At 37.7% G+C, this 19,316-nt stretch overlaps 1 protein-coding gene across 9 annotated transcripts in view; it reads right to left on the reverse strand.

The window, feature by feature from the left end:
* Positions 1–19,316, reverse strand: part of PTPRD (protein tyrosine phosphatase receptor type D) — a 1,060,901-nt gene that overhangs the window by 100,217 nt on the left and 941,368 nt on the right. For 6 of the 9 annotated variants that reach the window (XM_047699815.1, XM_047699813.1, XM_047699816.1 and 3 more), the window contains one exon: positions 17,083–17,180. In XM_047699815.1, coding sequence (XP_047555771.1) covers positions 17,083–17,180 — 98 coding nt within the window. Of the gene's footprint in view, positions 1–17,082; positions 17,181–17,683; positions 17,726–19,316 lie in introns of all 9 variants that reach the window. The other 3 variants (XM_047699812.1, XM_047699814.1, XM_047699811.1) reach the window with 1 other exon arrangement.

The following is a 19,316-nucleotide window of genomic DNA, read 5'->3' on the forward strand; positions in this document are numbered from 1 at the left end:
TAACTTGCAGAGTCTAAATATGAGCCTTATTTTCCTTCACTTCCAAGGCTCTCCCCAGCATCTGATACTGTTTCTCTCTACATGAACACACCACTCTCACCCTAAAACTGCAACTCCATTTTAAAATCAAAATAAAACGGAAAAAAAAAAAGCCTCTTTTTTAGTTCTTGCTACAGTTTCTTTGAAGTTGAAAGCTTGTTTTGGCACTAGAAATACTTCAGGATTAATTGTTTCCTGAGAGCTTTGAGCTCCACATGGGAGCAGGTGGAAAGATGATTTGGACAATGTCCAGTGATGGTCAAGGGCCAATTAGTTATGGTGAACTTGTGTGCAAATAGTGATTGAGAAACAAAACTGGAGTTATAGGACTTTCCCTCTAGATGAGCATGACTCCCAGAAGGGAAAAAAAAAAAAAAAAGAAAAACAAAACATTAAAGGTCCAAGTATGAAAGATAGGGAATTTAATATTGGTAAGGAAAATGTTTGAAATTTAAAAAAAAAAAATTGAGCACAAGAATATTTCAAAAGTTCAAATAAAAATTAGCTTTGAAACTTGAAAATTTGGTTTGGTTGCAATTTAAGTTCTAATAAGTACAGAAGTTCAAAGAGAATAAAAGACTAAACACATAGGCACACCCTGGTTTGGGATGTGTTTCTTCTAAGGTGGACTGCTGTTTCTTTGTGTCCTACTAGATTTGCTTACAAGATGCAGAATGGTAGCCAGCTGAGAAGGGACTGTGTACTTTTGTATCTTACTTGGTGAAGCTGGTTCCTAGCTATGAACCAAAAAACAAAAACAAACACGCAAAACCAAAAAAACCCATCTTCTTAGATTGGCAACTGGCAGGCCTGTCTTTACTATAAAAAACTGTAGTGGGAGTTTAATCAGTAGGTAGTTTTGTGTTAAATCTGAGGGGGTCTGTATTAAAATGTATTCACTTCTGTACTGTCTAGAGAGAATAACAGTCTATTTTCTGAGAGAAAAGTTCTGAAATAAGGCTTCACTGCTGATACATCAGCTGGGATGTCAACTGAGAAAAGCAGCTCTTTTTAGAGAAAGACATTCTTTGTTCTTTTTGCTCCTGTTGCTGGTACTAGCAATTGTGATCACAACAAAAGTATCTGTGAACTGTAAATTTAGTGAGAAATCGATCCAGACACACATTTTGTTTAATAATCTGCTGCATGACCAGCGGTGGGCTTGCCACTGTGTGGCCGGCAGCATGCCGAGAAAGCATAAACACCTGACCAGGAGAAGCTTATATTCTAACACAGGGGATGATCTGAATAAAAGAAAAGGCAACATAGTAAGTGCTAATTACACTGCAATAAATTAACAAGTTTTCTTTCTTTCTTTTTTTTTTCTTCTCTTAGTATTGTTTATTTTACCGAAATAAACCAAGTCCTATGGATTTGACCAATGCGAGGGATGGGAAGAGTCCACGTTTCACTGAGTCCTAATACAGGATTTTTTTTTTCACATTTTAACATCTCTGAAATTGATGTGCATCTTAAAAGTGATGGTATGTATTTGATGAAACAGCTACTAAGACGAGTAAGCACTTGTATCAGGGACTCTGCTAAGTATTTCACGCGTATCAATTTATTTTTAATTACATAGGAGGTAAGTACTATGATTACTTCCTTTGCAGAGATTAAAAAAAGTAAAATAGAGAGGTTCAATTATAAGGTCACATAGCTTGATCCAAGGGCCAACCGTAGGCAGGCTGATGCCAGCACCTGTACCCTTAGCCACTGTGCCACACTATTCCCATCGTTAGCTCAATGAGCAGAGGGCCCTGAATGGCAGTCGAGGGGTTTGGACCCAATATGGAAAATGTACTTAAGGGAATGGGTAGCACCTTTCTCACCCAAGCTCCCTGTCTTAGAATACCAGGAGATTCTACCTTGGAATTATAAACTTATCCTTTCATTCCCATGAAGGCAGTTGGTTCATCTGTCCCAGTATAAAAAATGTGTTACTACTTTTTATTTTATGAAGTCTTTTTTTTTCTCATTCCATTACACAAACTACCATAATTTGCTCAAAATTTAAAAAAAAAATTATCTCATGTGACTCATGTGTCACTAATGTTTAAAAATGAAGGCTTTTCCCTGGTCTATTCTACTGTTCAACTTTACATAAGAAATGAAAACAGATCTCTGTCATACTACTTTCTTACTTCAGAAAGTTGCAGTGCTTTCAAAGCTGGGAAAAAGTCTCTCTCTCTGTGTGTGTCTAGTTTTTTTATTTTTATCTGTGTAAGGCTCTAATGCATGTCCATCCTCATGAGTTTACACATAAATTATAAACTAATTAAAAACAGAAATGACAAGTGGTTTTGCATTATGAATGCTTGGAGGTTTATGAAACATTTAGTAATGAAGGCTTTAGCCCTACATTTAGGCCTCACTCTGGAACACACGGTCAAATATACCAAAAGCCTATTTCTAGGGAAAATAGAATATTCTCTTCTGTGGTTACTCTTTTGATGACAATTTTGTCCTTCTATAAAGAAATATAATATTTACCACTGGGAATGAAGAAATGGTCTATGGAGAAAAGAAATGCCATAAGGAAGCATGTCAGGAAAACCTCTGGGTTTTCCCAGGAATAGGCATGAAGTATAAGCTAGTACCCATGACATTTTCATAGAAATTTTCACTATAAATATTGATCTAGTTGAAGACTTAGGTTTCTGGACCCTGTAAATTAGGCCACAGTAAGAAACAAACAGTAAAATATTTAGGTCTTTAGAGCAGGTGGGTTAAGGTACAGTATCCTTTTAACAATAAGAAGGAAGTTTGTGGCCTGGCTCAGACCTATTCCAGGCACATGTATGACCTTGAGCAAGTCACTCCCTTCTCAACTCTTTTTCTTTTTTTTTTTTTTTTAAATAACACGAGCTTATTTGATTTTTTTTTTTTTTTTTTTTACAGAGAGATCACAAGCAGGCAGAGAGGCAGGCAGAGAGAGAGGAGGAAGCAGGCTCCCCGAGAGAGCAGAGAGCCCGATGCGGGGCTCGATCCCAGGACTCCGAGATCATGACCTGAGCCGAAGGCAGCGGCTTAACCCACTGAGCCACCCAGGCGCCCCTCAACTCTTTTTCTTTATTTCTGAGATGGAAAGTTTCAACCACATGGTCTCTGTGGTCTATTTCAGCTCTCAGCACTTAAAAAGATGACACGAGCAACATTTTTTAATGTGTCTATATATATATGTTCTTTGCACTGTCTTGATATACTTCATTACTCATGAAGGAAAGAACGTATCTTTTTCTGTTACCTGTCTCACTAGAGTGTTGTGAAGATTTTAGCCTTCTAGACAAAGGTGCCACATACATGCTGTTATTAAACCAGAAGGACAGGACACCGCTATCTGGAATGCTTCAGATAAAAAGGCTCATTATCATCTGTGCAGACAGGAGATGTGAGAGTGTTGCCATGAGCACAGGAAGACAATCTCAGCCCATCTGGATGCTAAACGGTGGAGGACACTTGAGCACTGAGATAAAGATAATACACATCCATAGATGGCAACAAGGACGCTGGGACTGGGTTTTTGTGGTGAGAACAAAATAGGTCAAAGGTCGGCCTTTGAGAATCACAGTTTCTCATTCTGCGCTGATCCAACAAAAAGACTGCTCTTCAGACTAGCTTTAGTGTGTGTGTTTAAGACAACACTACTCAAAGAGGTAGTGATGATTAATTTTAAATTAGATGTTGGGTAACTATGTCTATTTGTAAGTCAGCTGTTAGGAACTTGGAAGGAAGTGTGAAGTTGTGACTATATTTAAAAGGAGGTTATTGGGAGGAGGAGTCAAGATGGCGGAGAAGTAGCAGGCTGAGACTACTTCAGGTAGCGGGAGATCAGTTAAATAGCTTATCTAAAGATTGCAAACATCTACAAATCCAACGGGAGATTGAAGAGAAGAAGAACAGCAATTCTAGAAACAGAAAATCAACCACTATCTGAAAGGTAGGACTGGCGGAGAAGTGAATCCAAAGCGACTGGAAGATAGACCGGGGGGGAGGGGCCGGCTCCCGGCGAGCGGCGGAGCAACGGAGCACAAAATCAGGACTTTTAAAAGTCTGTTCCGCTGAGGGACATCGCTCCAGAGGCTTAACTGGGGTGAAGCCCAGGCGGGGTGAGCGCGGCCTCAGGTCCCACAGGGTCACAGAAGGATCGGGGGTGTCTGAGTGTTGCAGAGCTTACTGGTATTAGAACAGGGAAGCCGGCTACAGAGACAGAGCCAAGGAGTGAGCTCTCAGCTCGGGGTTACCTTGAACCGGTCGCAGGCTCGGTCAGCTCGGAGCGCGGTCGGAGGCCAGGGTGACGGGAGTAATTGGGCGCTGTTCTCTGAGGGCGCACTGAGGAGTGGGGCCCCGGGCTCTCGGCTCCTCTGGGCCGGAGACCGGGAGGCCGCCATCTTCATTCCCGTCCTCCAGAACTCTACTGAAAGCGCTCAGGGAACAAAAGCTCCCGAAAGCAAACCCAGCAAACCCGAGCGGAATACACAGCCCGGCCCCGGGGTAAGGGCGGTGCAACTCCGCCTGGGGCAAAGACGCTTGAGAATCACTACAACAGACCCCTCCCCCAGAAGATCAATGAGAAACCCAGCCAGGACTAAGTTCACCTACCAAGGAGTGGAGTTTCAATACCAAGGAGAGCGGCGGAATTCCAGAGGAGAAGAAAGCAAAGCACGGAACTCATGGCTTTCTCCCCATGATTCTTTAGCCTTGCAGTTAATTTAATTTTTTTTCTTTTTCAATTTTTTCTCTCTTCTTCTGCTAAATTTTTTTAACTTTTACCATTTTCTTTTTTAACGTTTTTTAAATAGTTTATCTAATATATATATATATATATTTTTTTTCCTTTTTATATTTTTTCCTTATCGGCTTTCTTTTTTTAATAGTTTCTTTTTTTTTTCTTTCTGAACCTCTTTTTATCCCCTTTCTCCCCCCTCACAATTTGGGATCTCTTCTGATTTGGCTAAAGCATATTTTCCTGGGGTTGTTGCCACCCTTTTAGTATTTTACTTGCTCCTTCATATACTCTTATCTGGACAAAATAACAAGGCGGAAAAATTCACAACAAAAAAAAGAACAAGAAGCAGTACCAAAGGCTAGGGACCTAATCAATACAGACATTGGTAATATGTCAGATATAGAGTTCAGAATGACGATTCTCAAGGTTCTAGCCGGGCTTGAAAAAGGCATGGAAGATATTAAAGCAACACTCTCGGGAGATATAAAAGCCCTTTCTGGAGAAATAAAAGAACTAAAATCTAACCAAGTTGAAGTCAAAAAAGCTATTAATGAGGTGCAATCAAAAATGGAGGCTCTCACTGCTAGGATAAATGAGGCAGAAGAAAGAATTAGCGATATAGAAGACCAAATGACACAGAATAAAGAAGCTGAGCAAAAGAGGGACAAACAGCTACTGGACCATGAGGGGAGAATTCGAGAGATAAGTGACACCATAAGATGAAACAACATTAGAATAATTGGGATTCCAGAAGAAGAGGAAACAGAGAGGGGAGCAGAAGGTATGTTGGAGAGAATTATTGGAGAGAATTTCCCCAATATGGCAAAGAGAACAAGCATCAAAATCCAGGAGGTTCAGAGAACCCCCCTCAAAATCAATAAGAATAGGTCCACACCCCGTCACCTAATAGTAAAATTTAGTCTTAGTCTTAGTGACAAAGAAAAGATCCTGAAAGCAGCCTGGGAAAAGAAGTCTGTAACGTACAATGGTAAAAATATTAGATTGGCAGCAGACTTATCCACAGAGACCTGGCAGGCCAGAAAGAGCTGGCATGATATATTCAGAGTACTAAATGAGAAAAACATGCAGCCAAGAATACTATATCCAGCTAGGCTATCATTGAAAATAGAAGGAGAGATTAAAAGCTTCCAGGACAAACAAAAACTGAAAGAATTTGCAAATACCAAACCAGCTCTACAGGAAATATTGAAAGGTGTCCTCTAAGCAAAGAGAGACCCTAAAAGGAGTAGATCAGAAAGAAACAGAGACAATATACAATAACAGTCACCTTACAGGCAATACAATGGCACTAAATTTATATCTCTCAATAGTTACCCTGAATGTTAATGGGCTAAATGCCCCAATCAAAAGACACAGGGTATCAGAATGGATAAAAAAACAAAACCCATCTATATGTTGCCTTCAAGAAACTCATCTTAAACCCGAAGACACCTCCAGGTTTAAAGTGAGGGGGTGGAAAAAAATTTACCATGCTAATGGACATCAGAAGAAAGCAGGAGTGGCAATCCTTATATCAGATCAATTAGATTTTAAGCCAAAGACTATAATAAGAGATGAGGAAGGACACTATATCATACTCAAAGGAACTGTCCAACAAGAAGATCTAACAATTTTAAATATCTATGCCCCTAACGTGGGAGCAGCCAATTATATAAACCAATTAATAACAAAATCAAAGAAACACATCGACAATAATACAATAATAGTAGGGGATTTTAACACTCCCCTCACTGAAATGGACAGATCATCGAAGCAAAAGATCAACAAGGAAATAAAGGCCTTAAATGACACACTGGACCAGATGGACATCACAGATCTATTCAGAACATTTCATCCCAAAGCAACAGAATACACATTCTTCTCTAGTGCACATGGAACATTCTCCAGAATAGATCACATCCTTGGTCCTAAATCAAGTCTCAACCAGTATCAAAAGATTGGGATCATTCCCTGCATATTTTTAGACCACAATGATCTGAAGCTAGAACTCAATCACAAGAGGAAATTTGGAAAGAACCCAAATACATGGAGACTAAACAGCATCCTTCTAAAGAATGAATGGGTCAGGGGCGCCTGGGTGCTCAGTGGGTTGGGCCGCTGCCTTCGGCTCAGGTCATGATCCCAGGTCCTGGGTTCGAGCCCCACATCGGGCTTTCTGCTCAGCAGGGAGCCTGCTTCCTCCTCTCTCTCTGCCTGCCTCTCTGCCTACTTGTGATTTCTCTCTGTCAAATAAATAAATAAAATCTTTAAAAAAAAAAAGAATGAATGGGTCAACCAGGAAATTAAAGAAGAATTGAAAAAATTCATGGAAACAAATGATAATGAAAACACAACGGTTCAGAATCTGTGGGACACAACAAAGGCAGTCCTGAGAGGAAAATATAGAGCGGTACAAGCCTTTCTCAAGAAACAAGAAAGGTCTCAGGTACACAACCTAACCCTATACCTAAAGGAGCTGTAGAAAGAACAAGAAAGAAACCCTAAACCCAGCAGGAGAAGAGAAATCATAAAGATCAGAGCAGAAATCAATGAAATAGAAACCAAAAAAACAATAGAACTAATCAATGAAACTAGGAGCTGGTTCTTTGAAAGAATTAATAAGATTGATAAACCCCTGGCCAGACTTATCAAAAAGAAAAGAGAAAGGACCCAAATAAATAAAATCATGAATGAAAGAGGAGAGATCACAACGAACACCAAAGAAATACAGACAATTATAAGAACATACTATGAGCAACTCTACGCCAACAAATTTGACAATCTGGAAGAAATGGATGCATTCCTAGAGACATATAAACTACCACAACTGAACCAGGAATAAATGGAAAGCCTGAACAGACCCATAACCAGTAAGGAGATTGAAACAGTCATCAAGAATCTCCAAACAAACAAAAGCCCAGGGCCAGACGGCTTCCCGGGGGAATTCTACCAAACATTTAAAGACGAACTAATTCCTATTCTCCTGAAACTGTTCCAAAAAATAGAAATGGAAGGAAAACTTCCAAACTCATTTTAGGAGGCAAGCATCACCTTGATCCCAAAACCAGACAAGGATCCCATCAAAAAAGAGAACTACAGACCAATATCCTTGATGAACACAGATGCAAAAATTCTCACCAAAATACTAGCCAATAGGATTCAACAGTACATTAAAAGGATTATTCACCACGACCAAGTGGGATTTATTCCAGGGCTGCAAGGTTGGTTCAACATCCGCAAATCAATCAATGTGATACAACACATTAATAAAAGAAAGAACAAGAACCATATGATACTCTCCATAGATGCTGAAAAAGCATTTGACAAAGTACAGCATCCCTTCCTGATCAAAACTCTTCAAAGTGTAGGGATAGACGGCACATACCTCAATATTATCAAAGCCATCTATGAAAAACCCACCGCAAATGTCATTCTCAATGGAGAAAAACTGAAAGCTTTTCCGCTAAGGTCAGGAACACGGCAGGGATGTCCGTTATCACCACTGCTATTCAACATAGTACTAGAAGTCCTAGCCTCAGCAATCAGACAACAAAAGGAAATTAAAGGCATCCAAATCGGCAAAGAAGAAGTCAAACTATCACTCTTTGCAGATGATATGATACTATATGTGGAAAACCCAAAAGACTCCACTCCAAAACTGCTAGAACTTGTACAGGAATTCAGTAAAGTGTCAGGATATAAAATCAATGCACAGAAATCAGTTGCATTTCTCTACACCAACAACAAGACAGAAGAAAGAGAAATTAAGGCATCAATCCCATTTACAATTGCACCCAAAACTATAAGATACCTAGGAATAAACCTAACCAAAGAGACTAAGAATCTATACACAGAAAACTATAAAGTACTCATGAAATAAATTGAGGAAGACACAAAGAAATGGAAAAATGTTCCATGCTCCTGGATTAGAAGAATAAATATTGTGAAAATGTCTATGCTACCTAAAGCAATCTACACATTTAATGCAATTCCTATCAAAGTAACATCCATTTTTTTCAAAGAAATGGAACAAATAATCCTAAAATTTATATGGAACCAGAAAAGACCTCGAATAGCCAAAGGAATATTGAAAAAGAAAGCCAAAGTTGGTGGCATCACAATTCCGGACTTCAAGCTCTATTACAAAGCTGTTATCATCAAGACAGCATGGTACTGGCACAAAAACAGACACACAGATCAATGGAACAGAATAGAGAGCCCAGAAATAGACCCTCAACTCTATGGTCAACTCATCTTCGACAAAGCAGGAAAGAATGTCCAATGGAAAAAAGACAGCCTCTTCAATAAATGGTGTTGGGAAAATTGGACAGCCACATGCAGAAAAATGAAATTGGATCATTTCCTTACACCACACACGAAAATAGACTCCAAATGGATGAAGGATCTCAATGTGAGAAAGGAATCCATCAAAATCCTGAGAAGAACACAGGCAGCAACCTCTTTGACCTCAGCCGCAGCAACATCTTCCTAGGAACATCGCCAAAGGCAAGGGAAGCAAGGGCAAAAATGAACTATTGGGATTTTATCAAGATGAAAAGCTTTTGCACAGCAAAGGAAACAGTTAACAAAACCAAAAGACAACTGATAGAATGGGAGAAGATATTTGCAAATGACATATCAGATAAAGGGCTAGTGTCCAAAATCTATAAAGAACTTAGTAAACTCAACACCCAAAGAACAAATAATCCAATCAAGTAATGGGCAGAGGACATGAACAGACATTTCTGCAAAGAAGACATCCAGATGGCCAACAGACACATGAAAAAGTGCTCCACATCACTCGGCATCAGGGAAATACAAATCAAAACCACCATGAGATATCACCTCACACCAGTCAGAATGGCTAAAATTAACAAGTCAGGAAATGACAGATGCTGGCGAGGATGCGGAGAAAGGGGAACCCTCCTACACTGTTGGTGGGAATGCAAGCTGGTGCAACCACTCTGGAAAACAGCATAGAGGTTCCTCAAAATGTTGAAAATAGAACTACCCTATGACCCAGCAATTGCACTGCTGGGTATTTACCCTAAAGATACAAACGTAGTGATCCGAAGGGGCACGTGCACCCGAATGTTTATAGCAGCAATGTCTACAATAGCTAAACTATGGAAAGAACCTAGATGTCCATCTATAGACGAATGGATAAAGAAGATGTGGTATATATACACTATGGAATACTATGCAGCCATCAAAAGAAATGAAATCTTGCCATTTGCGACGACGTGGATGGAACTAGAAGGTATCATGCTTAGTGAAATAAGTCAATCGGAGAAAGACAACTATCATATGATCTCCCTGATATGAGGGAGAGGAGATGCAACATGGGGGGTTAAGGGGGTAGGAGAAGAGTAAATGAAACAAGATGGGATTGGGAGGGAGACAAACCATAAGTGACTCTTAATCTCACAAAACAAACTGAGGGTTGATGGGGGGAAGGGGGTTGGGAGAGGGGGTGGGGTTATGGATATTGGGGAGGGTATGTGCTACGGTGTGTGCTGTGAAGTGTGTAAACCTGGCGATTTGCAGACCTGTACCCCTGGGGATAAAAATATATGTTTATAAAAAAAATAAAATTTAAAACTCAAAAAAAAAAAAAGGTTATTGTCTCAATTCAGATATAAAATGTATAAAGTACCTACAGTACATCATACCTGAAGTGTTGATATTGGGCATTATTTCTATGGGGGAACTGCAACTTGAAGACCAAATTGGGAGATGGTTTCACATCTCTGACGTTATAACTTTTCTTGCTAGTGACCACTGGGTTGCCTCTGTGTAGGGGTCTTGACCAATGGGGGTGGAGCAAATACAACCAGTCAACAGTGAACCAATGCTGTAGAAAAGAAGGGACTTATCTATATAACCAAGAGATAAAGCTGTTTCCAAGTCATTAGCTTCTCACAATACAAAGGATTGTGGCACCCATGTGCACAAGTGAGAATTCTAACAATGTTATTTGCATGTTTAAGTAATTTGAACATGTAAGAATCAATTTACACTCCCCTAGTTGTTCTTCCTGTCTCCAGTTTCTCCTTTATTTCCATTATATACATTGCTGTCAGATTAATTTTCCAATAAACCGCCATGCAAGTGTGCTCTGTATTCTCATCATACTGTGAAACACTTTTGGCATAGGACTGATTATATTTTATTATAATTTTTCATTGACATGTCTGTTCAATGACATGTCTGTTCAATGAGGGAGCATACTTAACACAATTTACTAATAAATGCATAAAATTACCTCTCTACAAAATCTTTCATCAGCTATGTAAAAATAGTGCAACTTTTCAGCTGTCATTATTGACCTCCTTCTTTTACACACACACACACACACACACACACACACACACACACACACTTCATGTGTGTCCTGAAATTCACACATATATACACACATATTCCCTAATTCTCATAGCAACAGATTTTACAGATGAGAAACTGATAGGGTTATATTATTGTGCAAAGCTACAGGCATACCAAGTATTCAAATCAGAATACAAATTTATCTGAGTCCAAAGCCCACATTCATATTCTTTCCACCATTAATGCACCCATCTTTGCCAATGGTAAGTCTGGCAATGAAAGCTCATTATAATTCTTGGCCCATTTTAATTTCCTGACTTCATTTCGCCCTACTCTCCACAAGAAACTATTTGCTCCATCATAGCAAGTATCCTTAGTGCTTCCCCTGACTCTACATACACTAGGGTGTCTTGTTAAAATGCAGATTCTGTCTCAGTAGGTTTGGGCTAGTGCCTAAAATTCTGCATTTCTACAAACTCCCAGTGATGTTAATGCTGCTGTTCTGTAATCCATACTTTGAACATAAAACTACAGAGCATCTTTAAATGTACCTTTGATCCTTCCCTCCACAAAATGGTACTCACTCAGTCTTTTTCTTCCTAGTTCCACTACCAAAACTACCTTTTCTTCAATGCTGTTCCCAGTTCCTCATCTCACTCTGATCTTTGTTAAATCCCAACAGCATTCCATTTCATTCCAGTAGTATTTGAGATTAGCAACTTGGTGTTCTTTTTATTACTTTTGCATGTATATATTTGATTTTGCCTGCTAGACTTCTTGGAAGTAAAGGTTTCTTATAACTTCTGTATTCCTCCCATAACTTAGCATCGTGCTTTTTTGTAATGCTTTGGTTGATAATTATTGGTTCTTCCTTCCCACTCACAAGCCCCTTTCCATAGTAACTTCCCTCTTTCTAATCCAAGGAAGGAGGAATTTGTATATGGGTGGACTGTTAGTAGCTATGTCCTCATATGTGTTTCCATAACAAAATGAGTTAACTGGAGTTCAGAGTTTGTTCTCTGGCATTTGGAACTTGACTGGAAGAAAAAAAAAAGGTGTCTTTCTTCAGGAGCATGCTTTGTTAATGGAAACATGATCAGTGGTCATATTTTCTATATGTGGATGGGAGAGACAAAAGAAGTTGGCCTCACAAGGGGAAGAATGAGGTCAGTCCAGATAAAAACACAAGGATGAAAACTTTAAAGAGGATGTCAGGAAATCCAGACAACAGTTCTTGAAGCATATCTATATTGTTAGCCTTTGGCTCTATCATAGATAATTTATAATAAATAAATCTGTTATAGATAATTTATAATAAATAAAGCAAACTCCTCTTTTTCCCCCTTACACAATCTGTTGGAGCTTGTTACTTATGGTCAGTCTAATAAAATAGGATTTATGTATACAGTATTGATAATGTTAATATTGACTCTGATGCATGTCAAATGAATCTTAAACATCGGTTTATTTGCTATTTCAGGGGTTCCTGAAATGAAAACTGGAGGATGATGCTCTGTCATATATTACCTTAAACCAATGATGTTTCTTAAATTAAAGTCTTCAGAGCACCTGCATCAAAGTCCCCTAAACTGCTCTTTTAAAATGGACATTACCTAGGAGAAAATATTCAAAAATTATATATCTAACAAGGAGTCACTACTTCAAATGTACAAAGAACTCATATCACCCAATAGCAAAAACAAAAACAAAAACAAAATTTAAAAAAAAATCCAAGCCAATTAAAAAATAGGCAGAGGATCTGAACGCACATTTTTCCATAGAAGACATACACATGGTCAACAGATACATGAAAATGTGCTCAACATCATTAATTACCAGGGAAGTGCAAATCAAAGTACAATGAAGTATCACCTCTCACCTTTGAGAATGACTGGCATCAAAAAGACAAGAAATAAATATTGGCAAGGATGTGGAGAAAAGAGAGCCCTTGTGCACTGTCAGTGGGAATGTAAGTTGAAGAAGAGCTATCTGTATCCTCATATCCACTGTGGCATTATTTACAATAGCCAAGACATGGGGACAGTTTGAGTGCCCATTGATGGACTAATAGATCAATAAAATGTTATATATATATATATAACATTTTCTTATATATATACACATATATATTTCATTCATAAAAAAGAAGGAAATTCTGTCATTTGTGAAAACATGGATGGATCCTGAAGGCAATATACCAAATGAAATAAGTCAGACAGAGAATGATAAGCACAGAGGAAGATAAGTATGATCTCACTTATACATGGAATCTTAAAAAAACAAACTCACAGAAATAGAGAACAGATTGGTAGCTGCCAGAGGTTGGGGTGGAGTGGGGAGATAGGGCAAAAGGGTTAAAGGTGGTTAAAAGGTACAAACTTCCAATTATAAAATAAATAAGTCCTGGGGACATATTGTATAACATGATGACTAGAGTAAATAATATTTTATATTTGAAAGTTGCTAAGAAGATAGATCTTAAAAGTTCCCATAAGAAAAATTTGTAATTATGTAAGGTGATAGATGTTAACTAATTGCAGTATTCATTGTGTATCACACACACACACATACATACATACATATATATCAAATCATTATGTTGTATACCCCAAACTAGTAAAATGTTATATGTCAATTACATCTCAATGAAAGGGGAAAAATAAATAAAACAGACATTCCTGGTTATCATGGCTGACTTACTGCACCAGCATACCTGGTGTTAGGACCAGAAATCTGAATTTTAATTACACTTCCAAAAGATTCACAGTCATTAGCTAAGCCTTTGTTTGGTGAGACCCATATATACTATTCTGAAACAGTTCAAAGATTCAACAGCTAATGCAATGGCTTTGACAGATACCAACTTTCGGGAAAATTTTACTCCTCGCATTCTAGATCGCATCCTCAAATTCTGGCTACTTAAATTCTAGTGAAACTTTATAGTCACATATCAGAAAATGGAAACCGGAAGTATTTATAAATATTTCCAAGATGGAGTGTTCTTGCTACTAATTTCTCAAGTTCTTTCTCCCAGGTGTCATTAAATTCAATGTCTGAGCCCAATTTCCTTTACAATAAAGGAAGTTCTCACATGATCTAATAATGCTGGTAATCTTAATCTATTTCCTCCTATTCTGACCTCAGAATCAATGTAAACAGCCTCCATGACTCTAACCTCTGTTTCAGTCTTAGAGTAAAAAATTTAGTGTCATGCCTCTTGAGAGGTCGAGTAATCATTAATTCACAGTGATTATGCCAAAATAATTAGATGTTTGAAGATAATGTGCCTTGTCTTTCTTCCATTTTCTTCACTAAAAACTAGTTTAAAAAATCTATTCAGATTTATATGAAAGATAACAAGTAAAATAAAAATTTTTTTTTGGAAGTGTTGCTCTGTGGCCTAAAATATTACATAAGGTCTTTATCTTATTATCACAAATGAATAAAACACTTAAATATCTCCTTCATGGCTGTTAAGGCACAGTAGAGTCAATTCATGCCCAGGGAGCTTTAATCACAGACCATCGTCATGATAAATGGTGAAAGTCAGTGTGGGCTATCATGTCAACGGCTACTGGGGGAGTTTTTAATGGGAACATTGGCAGCATGCAGTTCATAACTACTTTTAAGGAGCACTTCTGATTTAAAGGCTAAATGAGTACCATTACAGTATCTTTATGTGTGGTATTTCTAGAGAAATTCCATTTAAAAGGAAGCTGGTTACTGTAGTTAATGTATATAACAGATTTCATGGATGATGCAAATATTGTCTGTGGTTTAAAGTTATATTGATAGAGCGTGAATTACTTTTAGGTTTAGCTATCAATTTTTAATTTTTTTAACCCATTATATCACCCAAAATCTCAAATCAAGTATTAAAGTGGGGCCATGAAGAAAATAGCACATAGCAAGAGAATAAGAAGAGCCATGATAACAATAAAGAGAAGGTTGAAAAGGTAAAAGATTTCTAAGTGTTTCTTTATGTTGTCTCAGGTAGCACATATCATCTGATTTGTTTTTTTTTTTCTTTTTTAAACTCAATTTGCAGCCTCAAGCCCTAAACTAGAACCTGCAGAAACAGTTTTTAAAAAACTACATTATCTAAAAATAGCCATTATGACCAAGAAGAACAGGGAAGGAATAAGAAGCAGACAATTTGAGAAAATAACACAATTCACAATCCAATGTGAGTTTCCTAAAATTACCAGTATTCTTATGAATTCTGGGAACAGAATTAATATAGATAGATAGATAGATAGATAGATAGATAGATAGATATCTTGGCAAATCAGAAAAATATAGTCCCTTTGTGTTCTATTGAATAGTTGACAAAGATGCTGGATATTCAAATAGAATAAAAAGGCTATCTGGGTATTAAGGGTAGAGGTCTATGGGGCTACAGATATGTTTTGCTTAGCACAATAATTTAAAATAATGAAAAACTGACAATTTGAGGACTTCAGAAAGTTCATGCAAATATCCAGATTGCCACAGGCCCCACTGCTTCAGATTTTCTTACATGGATCTTCTTCACATACTTGATACCCATCTAGCCACTTGAGGATGGAGATCCTCTTAGAGGTTCTCTCTGAAAGGGGAGAATGTTAGAACTCAGGGCACCTGGATGCCTCAGTTAATTGAGCATCCAACTCTTGGTTTTGGCTCAGGCCATGATCTCATGGGTTCTGAGATGGAGTCCTGCAATGGGCTCTATGTTCAGCAGGGAGTCTACTTGAAGATTCTCTCCCTCTGTCCCTCCCCCCATTAGTGTGCACAGTTGAACACACATAATATCTTTCTCTCTCTATCTCTGAAATAAATAAATAATCTTTAAAAAAAGAATCCTTTAAGAATAATAGAAGTGGTAGGAACTAAGAAATCACCTAGTTCAAAAGCCACATTTAAAATTGATATAACAGGCACTTGTGGCAATGAGCACTGGGTGTTGTATATAAGTGGTGAATCACTAAATTTTACACCAGAAACTACTAATAGACTGTATGTTAACTAACGAGAATTTAAATAAAACCTTGAAAAAAAAAAAAAGCTGATACAACAGAAACCAAGAGGGGTAACAAGGATGTGTTTTAAGACTTTCCCATTAAGCAAATCAATAGAAACTCATCATGGCAGTATTTGGACTGCTCAGGTACCCAACAATCTTTTGTTGTTTGGCACAACAACAAGACTTTTTTGGTACTTTTTTATCTTGTGCTAAGTCAAATTTGAACAAAAAGAATAATGGTGGCTCAGTTATCACTTCATGAGCTGGTCTCAGTATGAGTTCCTGTTATTCAGCAATGCCAGAAATATCCAGTTTAAAAACTTTCTGCTTGATAAATACCACAATATCCAAATACACACAAATATATGAAGACTTTTCATTTACTTTCATCAATAACTCACACAGAACTTATAAGGATTCTGGAATTTTAAGATATTATGTAAGTATACTATATTTTAAGATACTAAATAGGCAACTTTCCAGGAACATATTAGGATCTTAATATTAATTCTAGCGTTATTTTAAGACTGAAGGGTAAAATAATGCATATACATGTGTGTACATTATTAAAGGGTTTTCAGGTCAAGGAAAACCATACAGAGAAATTGACGTATTCCCTGTCATCTCTCTTTTTCAGGGAGGCTTCTGGCCATGAATTAATTCATTCAATATTTAGCACCCATCTGGTATACAAAAAAGCTTATCAAGTCAATATATCCTATGAGCTTAAAACCAGAAAAGAAAATCAACCTCATTAAGTAAGACTGAATATAAAATACTCAACACGTCTTAAAACTACAACTACTATATTGATTATGTAGACACTTTTCAATTGCCTATTTACTATCAACTTTTCTATCTGATTCAGTGTCATATTTCAAAGAAAAAAAAACACGAATGAAGTCAGTTTTTAAGAATAGAGTAAAAAAGAAGAGGGTGGCAACTCTTGAAATTACTTTCAAGGATAAGTACACTGAAATACCTCATATTCCTGGGAAAACTTCAAGTTGTCATTTGCTTTCAACCTTTCAATGTGATCTGCAAGTTCCAAGATAGGAATTGGAGGATGGCTAGCCATACCTATTAAAAGGAAAGAAGAAACACATTTGAAAACAAATGAAAATGATGGTGACTCTTCCAAAATACAGAGAATACTATCGTTAGAAATGGCCTGAAATATGTGAGTAGTAAAGATGTTTAATGTGAGGAAGCAGGCAGATAGTTTGGTTACTCAAAGCAGGACATGCTCTGGAAGGATGAATTTTGTAGCCAAATGAAAAGTCACCAAGCATAATCCGCAAACTAACACTCCTAGTGTAAAAGAAAGCGTTATTGTGCTATGAATCGATGCAGTTAGCTAGCGGAGAAAACTGACAGTCGGGCTTGATGTCAACTTCTGCTTTGAGTAATGACTGTTATGTCATTTCAAACTCCTTCTCCTGCACTGTGTGAAATGGAAATCGTGTGGAATTAAATGGTGTAAAGTGAACTAAGAAAACAGACACTGAGAAAGGCTAAAAGGGAAAGAGTAGTAGCTTGATAGGAAACATAAAGTGATTTATGCATAATCAAGGAAAACTAACTTGAAGAATGAAGGTTACCAGGGTAACCGGAATCATCTGAACCTGCAAAGGAAATGATGATGTAAATAAAATAAAATAGAAAGAAATTGTTAAAAAAATGAAATGGATAGTCTGATATACTTTTTTTAAAGGACTGATAAAAATGTTGTAAGTTTTTACAGGATTCACTAGACATTGAGACTTGATTAAGATTGCTTTAATATTTCACAGACCTGGAGGTGACTGACATTCACATGCAAACATGGACACAAAGAATGACATGCACCACAGTTCATAGACGATAATCACTAATGACAAAATCAGACACCAAACTGAGGTTCAAAAATGTTTCCACTAGTAGCAGATTGTAGAGGTTGGGGTTATGGCCTTCACCTGGACACTTATAAATGGCCACACTAACAGCTTTGTGGTATTTGCCCCAGGTCCCCATTATTCAACCACCAGTAAAACCTACAATCTACTTCAGGTGTAAACATCTTTGTCCACAAATGGGAAATGAAAGCAGTAGAATGACTAGAGGGTGAAAGGACAGGGAGGGAAAGGGGGTGGAAAAAGAAAGCAGTGACAGGGACAGCACATCTTAGTTAGTCTGCCAGCTGAAGTGATAAATTAGTTTCACAAATTCTGTTTAAAATAATCCACCACTAATTTTGGTGATTCCTGTGTCTTTCCACTGTTTTCTCACTTTTCATGTGATGTACATTCTATTTCTCTGTTATTAAATTTTAAAGAGTACCATGAGAGAACATCGCTGACTCATGTCTTAGGGATAAAAATTCCAGCTGGCTAGAAAAACTTGAACTAGCATGCCCCCAGGGAAGACTCTGAAAAGGAAAAAGAATGGGGGAGGAGCTCAAACTGGAGGCCATGTTGACACTGCTGTCCTGGGACTCTTTGGAAGGTATTAGGTTATGGAATGGTGACCATTAAGTCAGCAAGACATATGATTATTTTATGAGCATTTTAGAAATTGTGCCATTTATTGAAAGCCACCCAGTAAGTTCCATGATCTCAAATGTCAAATTATCAATGGTTCTTGTAAGTTAAATAAAAATCTCTTTCACTTCTTCCAGATAATCATTTTAATACAAGGTTATAATAGGTGGTGTTTTAGTGTTCACAGCTTCCAGTCAACTATAATATTAGTGGAAGATCTCATAAAAATGAGTTGGCTTAGAAATAGAAACTCTTTGTTGCAGATATAATTAGGTCTTTGTACCAAAATGTTGGAGCCCACTTCTGGAACTTTTCCATATAAATGGTGGAATCAAACTAATTTACATTCTGTGGAGGGAGTAGGTGGGTGACAATTAAAGTGATCTTAATTAAAGTGATCTTATCCAGATGAGGCACCCCCAATGACAAGAATGGAAATGCAAAAGCACAACAGACTCTAGGCTTATCTGGAAATGGAAATGGACTGATGTAGACATCCATTACAGTGCTTTAACAGAGAAAATAAAGAGACAAAGATGTTTAGACCTTTTCGAGCGAATCGTGGGAGAGAGTTATTATCATATATGGACTGAGTGGTGGTTTGGCTAGAGAGGGAGGACACAGAGCCAATCAGGGAGGCGTAGGGGACTGAATTACTGCTCAAAGCTGCAAAAAGTAAAGCCAGTTGGAGATGGGA

Source organism: Lutra lutra, chromosome 13, assembly GCF_902655055.1.
Source record: "Lutra lutra chromosome 13, mLutLut1.2, whole genome shotgun sequence".
Taxonomy (NCBI): Eukaryota; Metazoa; Chordata; class Mammalia; order Carnivora; family Mustelidae; genus Lutra; species Lutra lutra.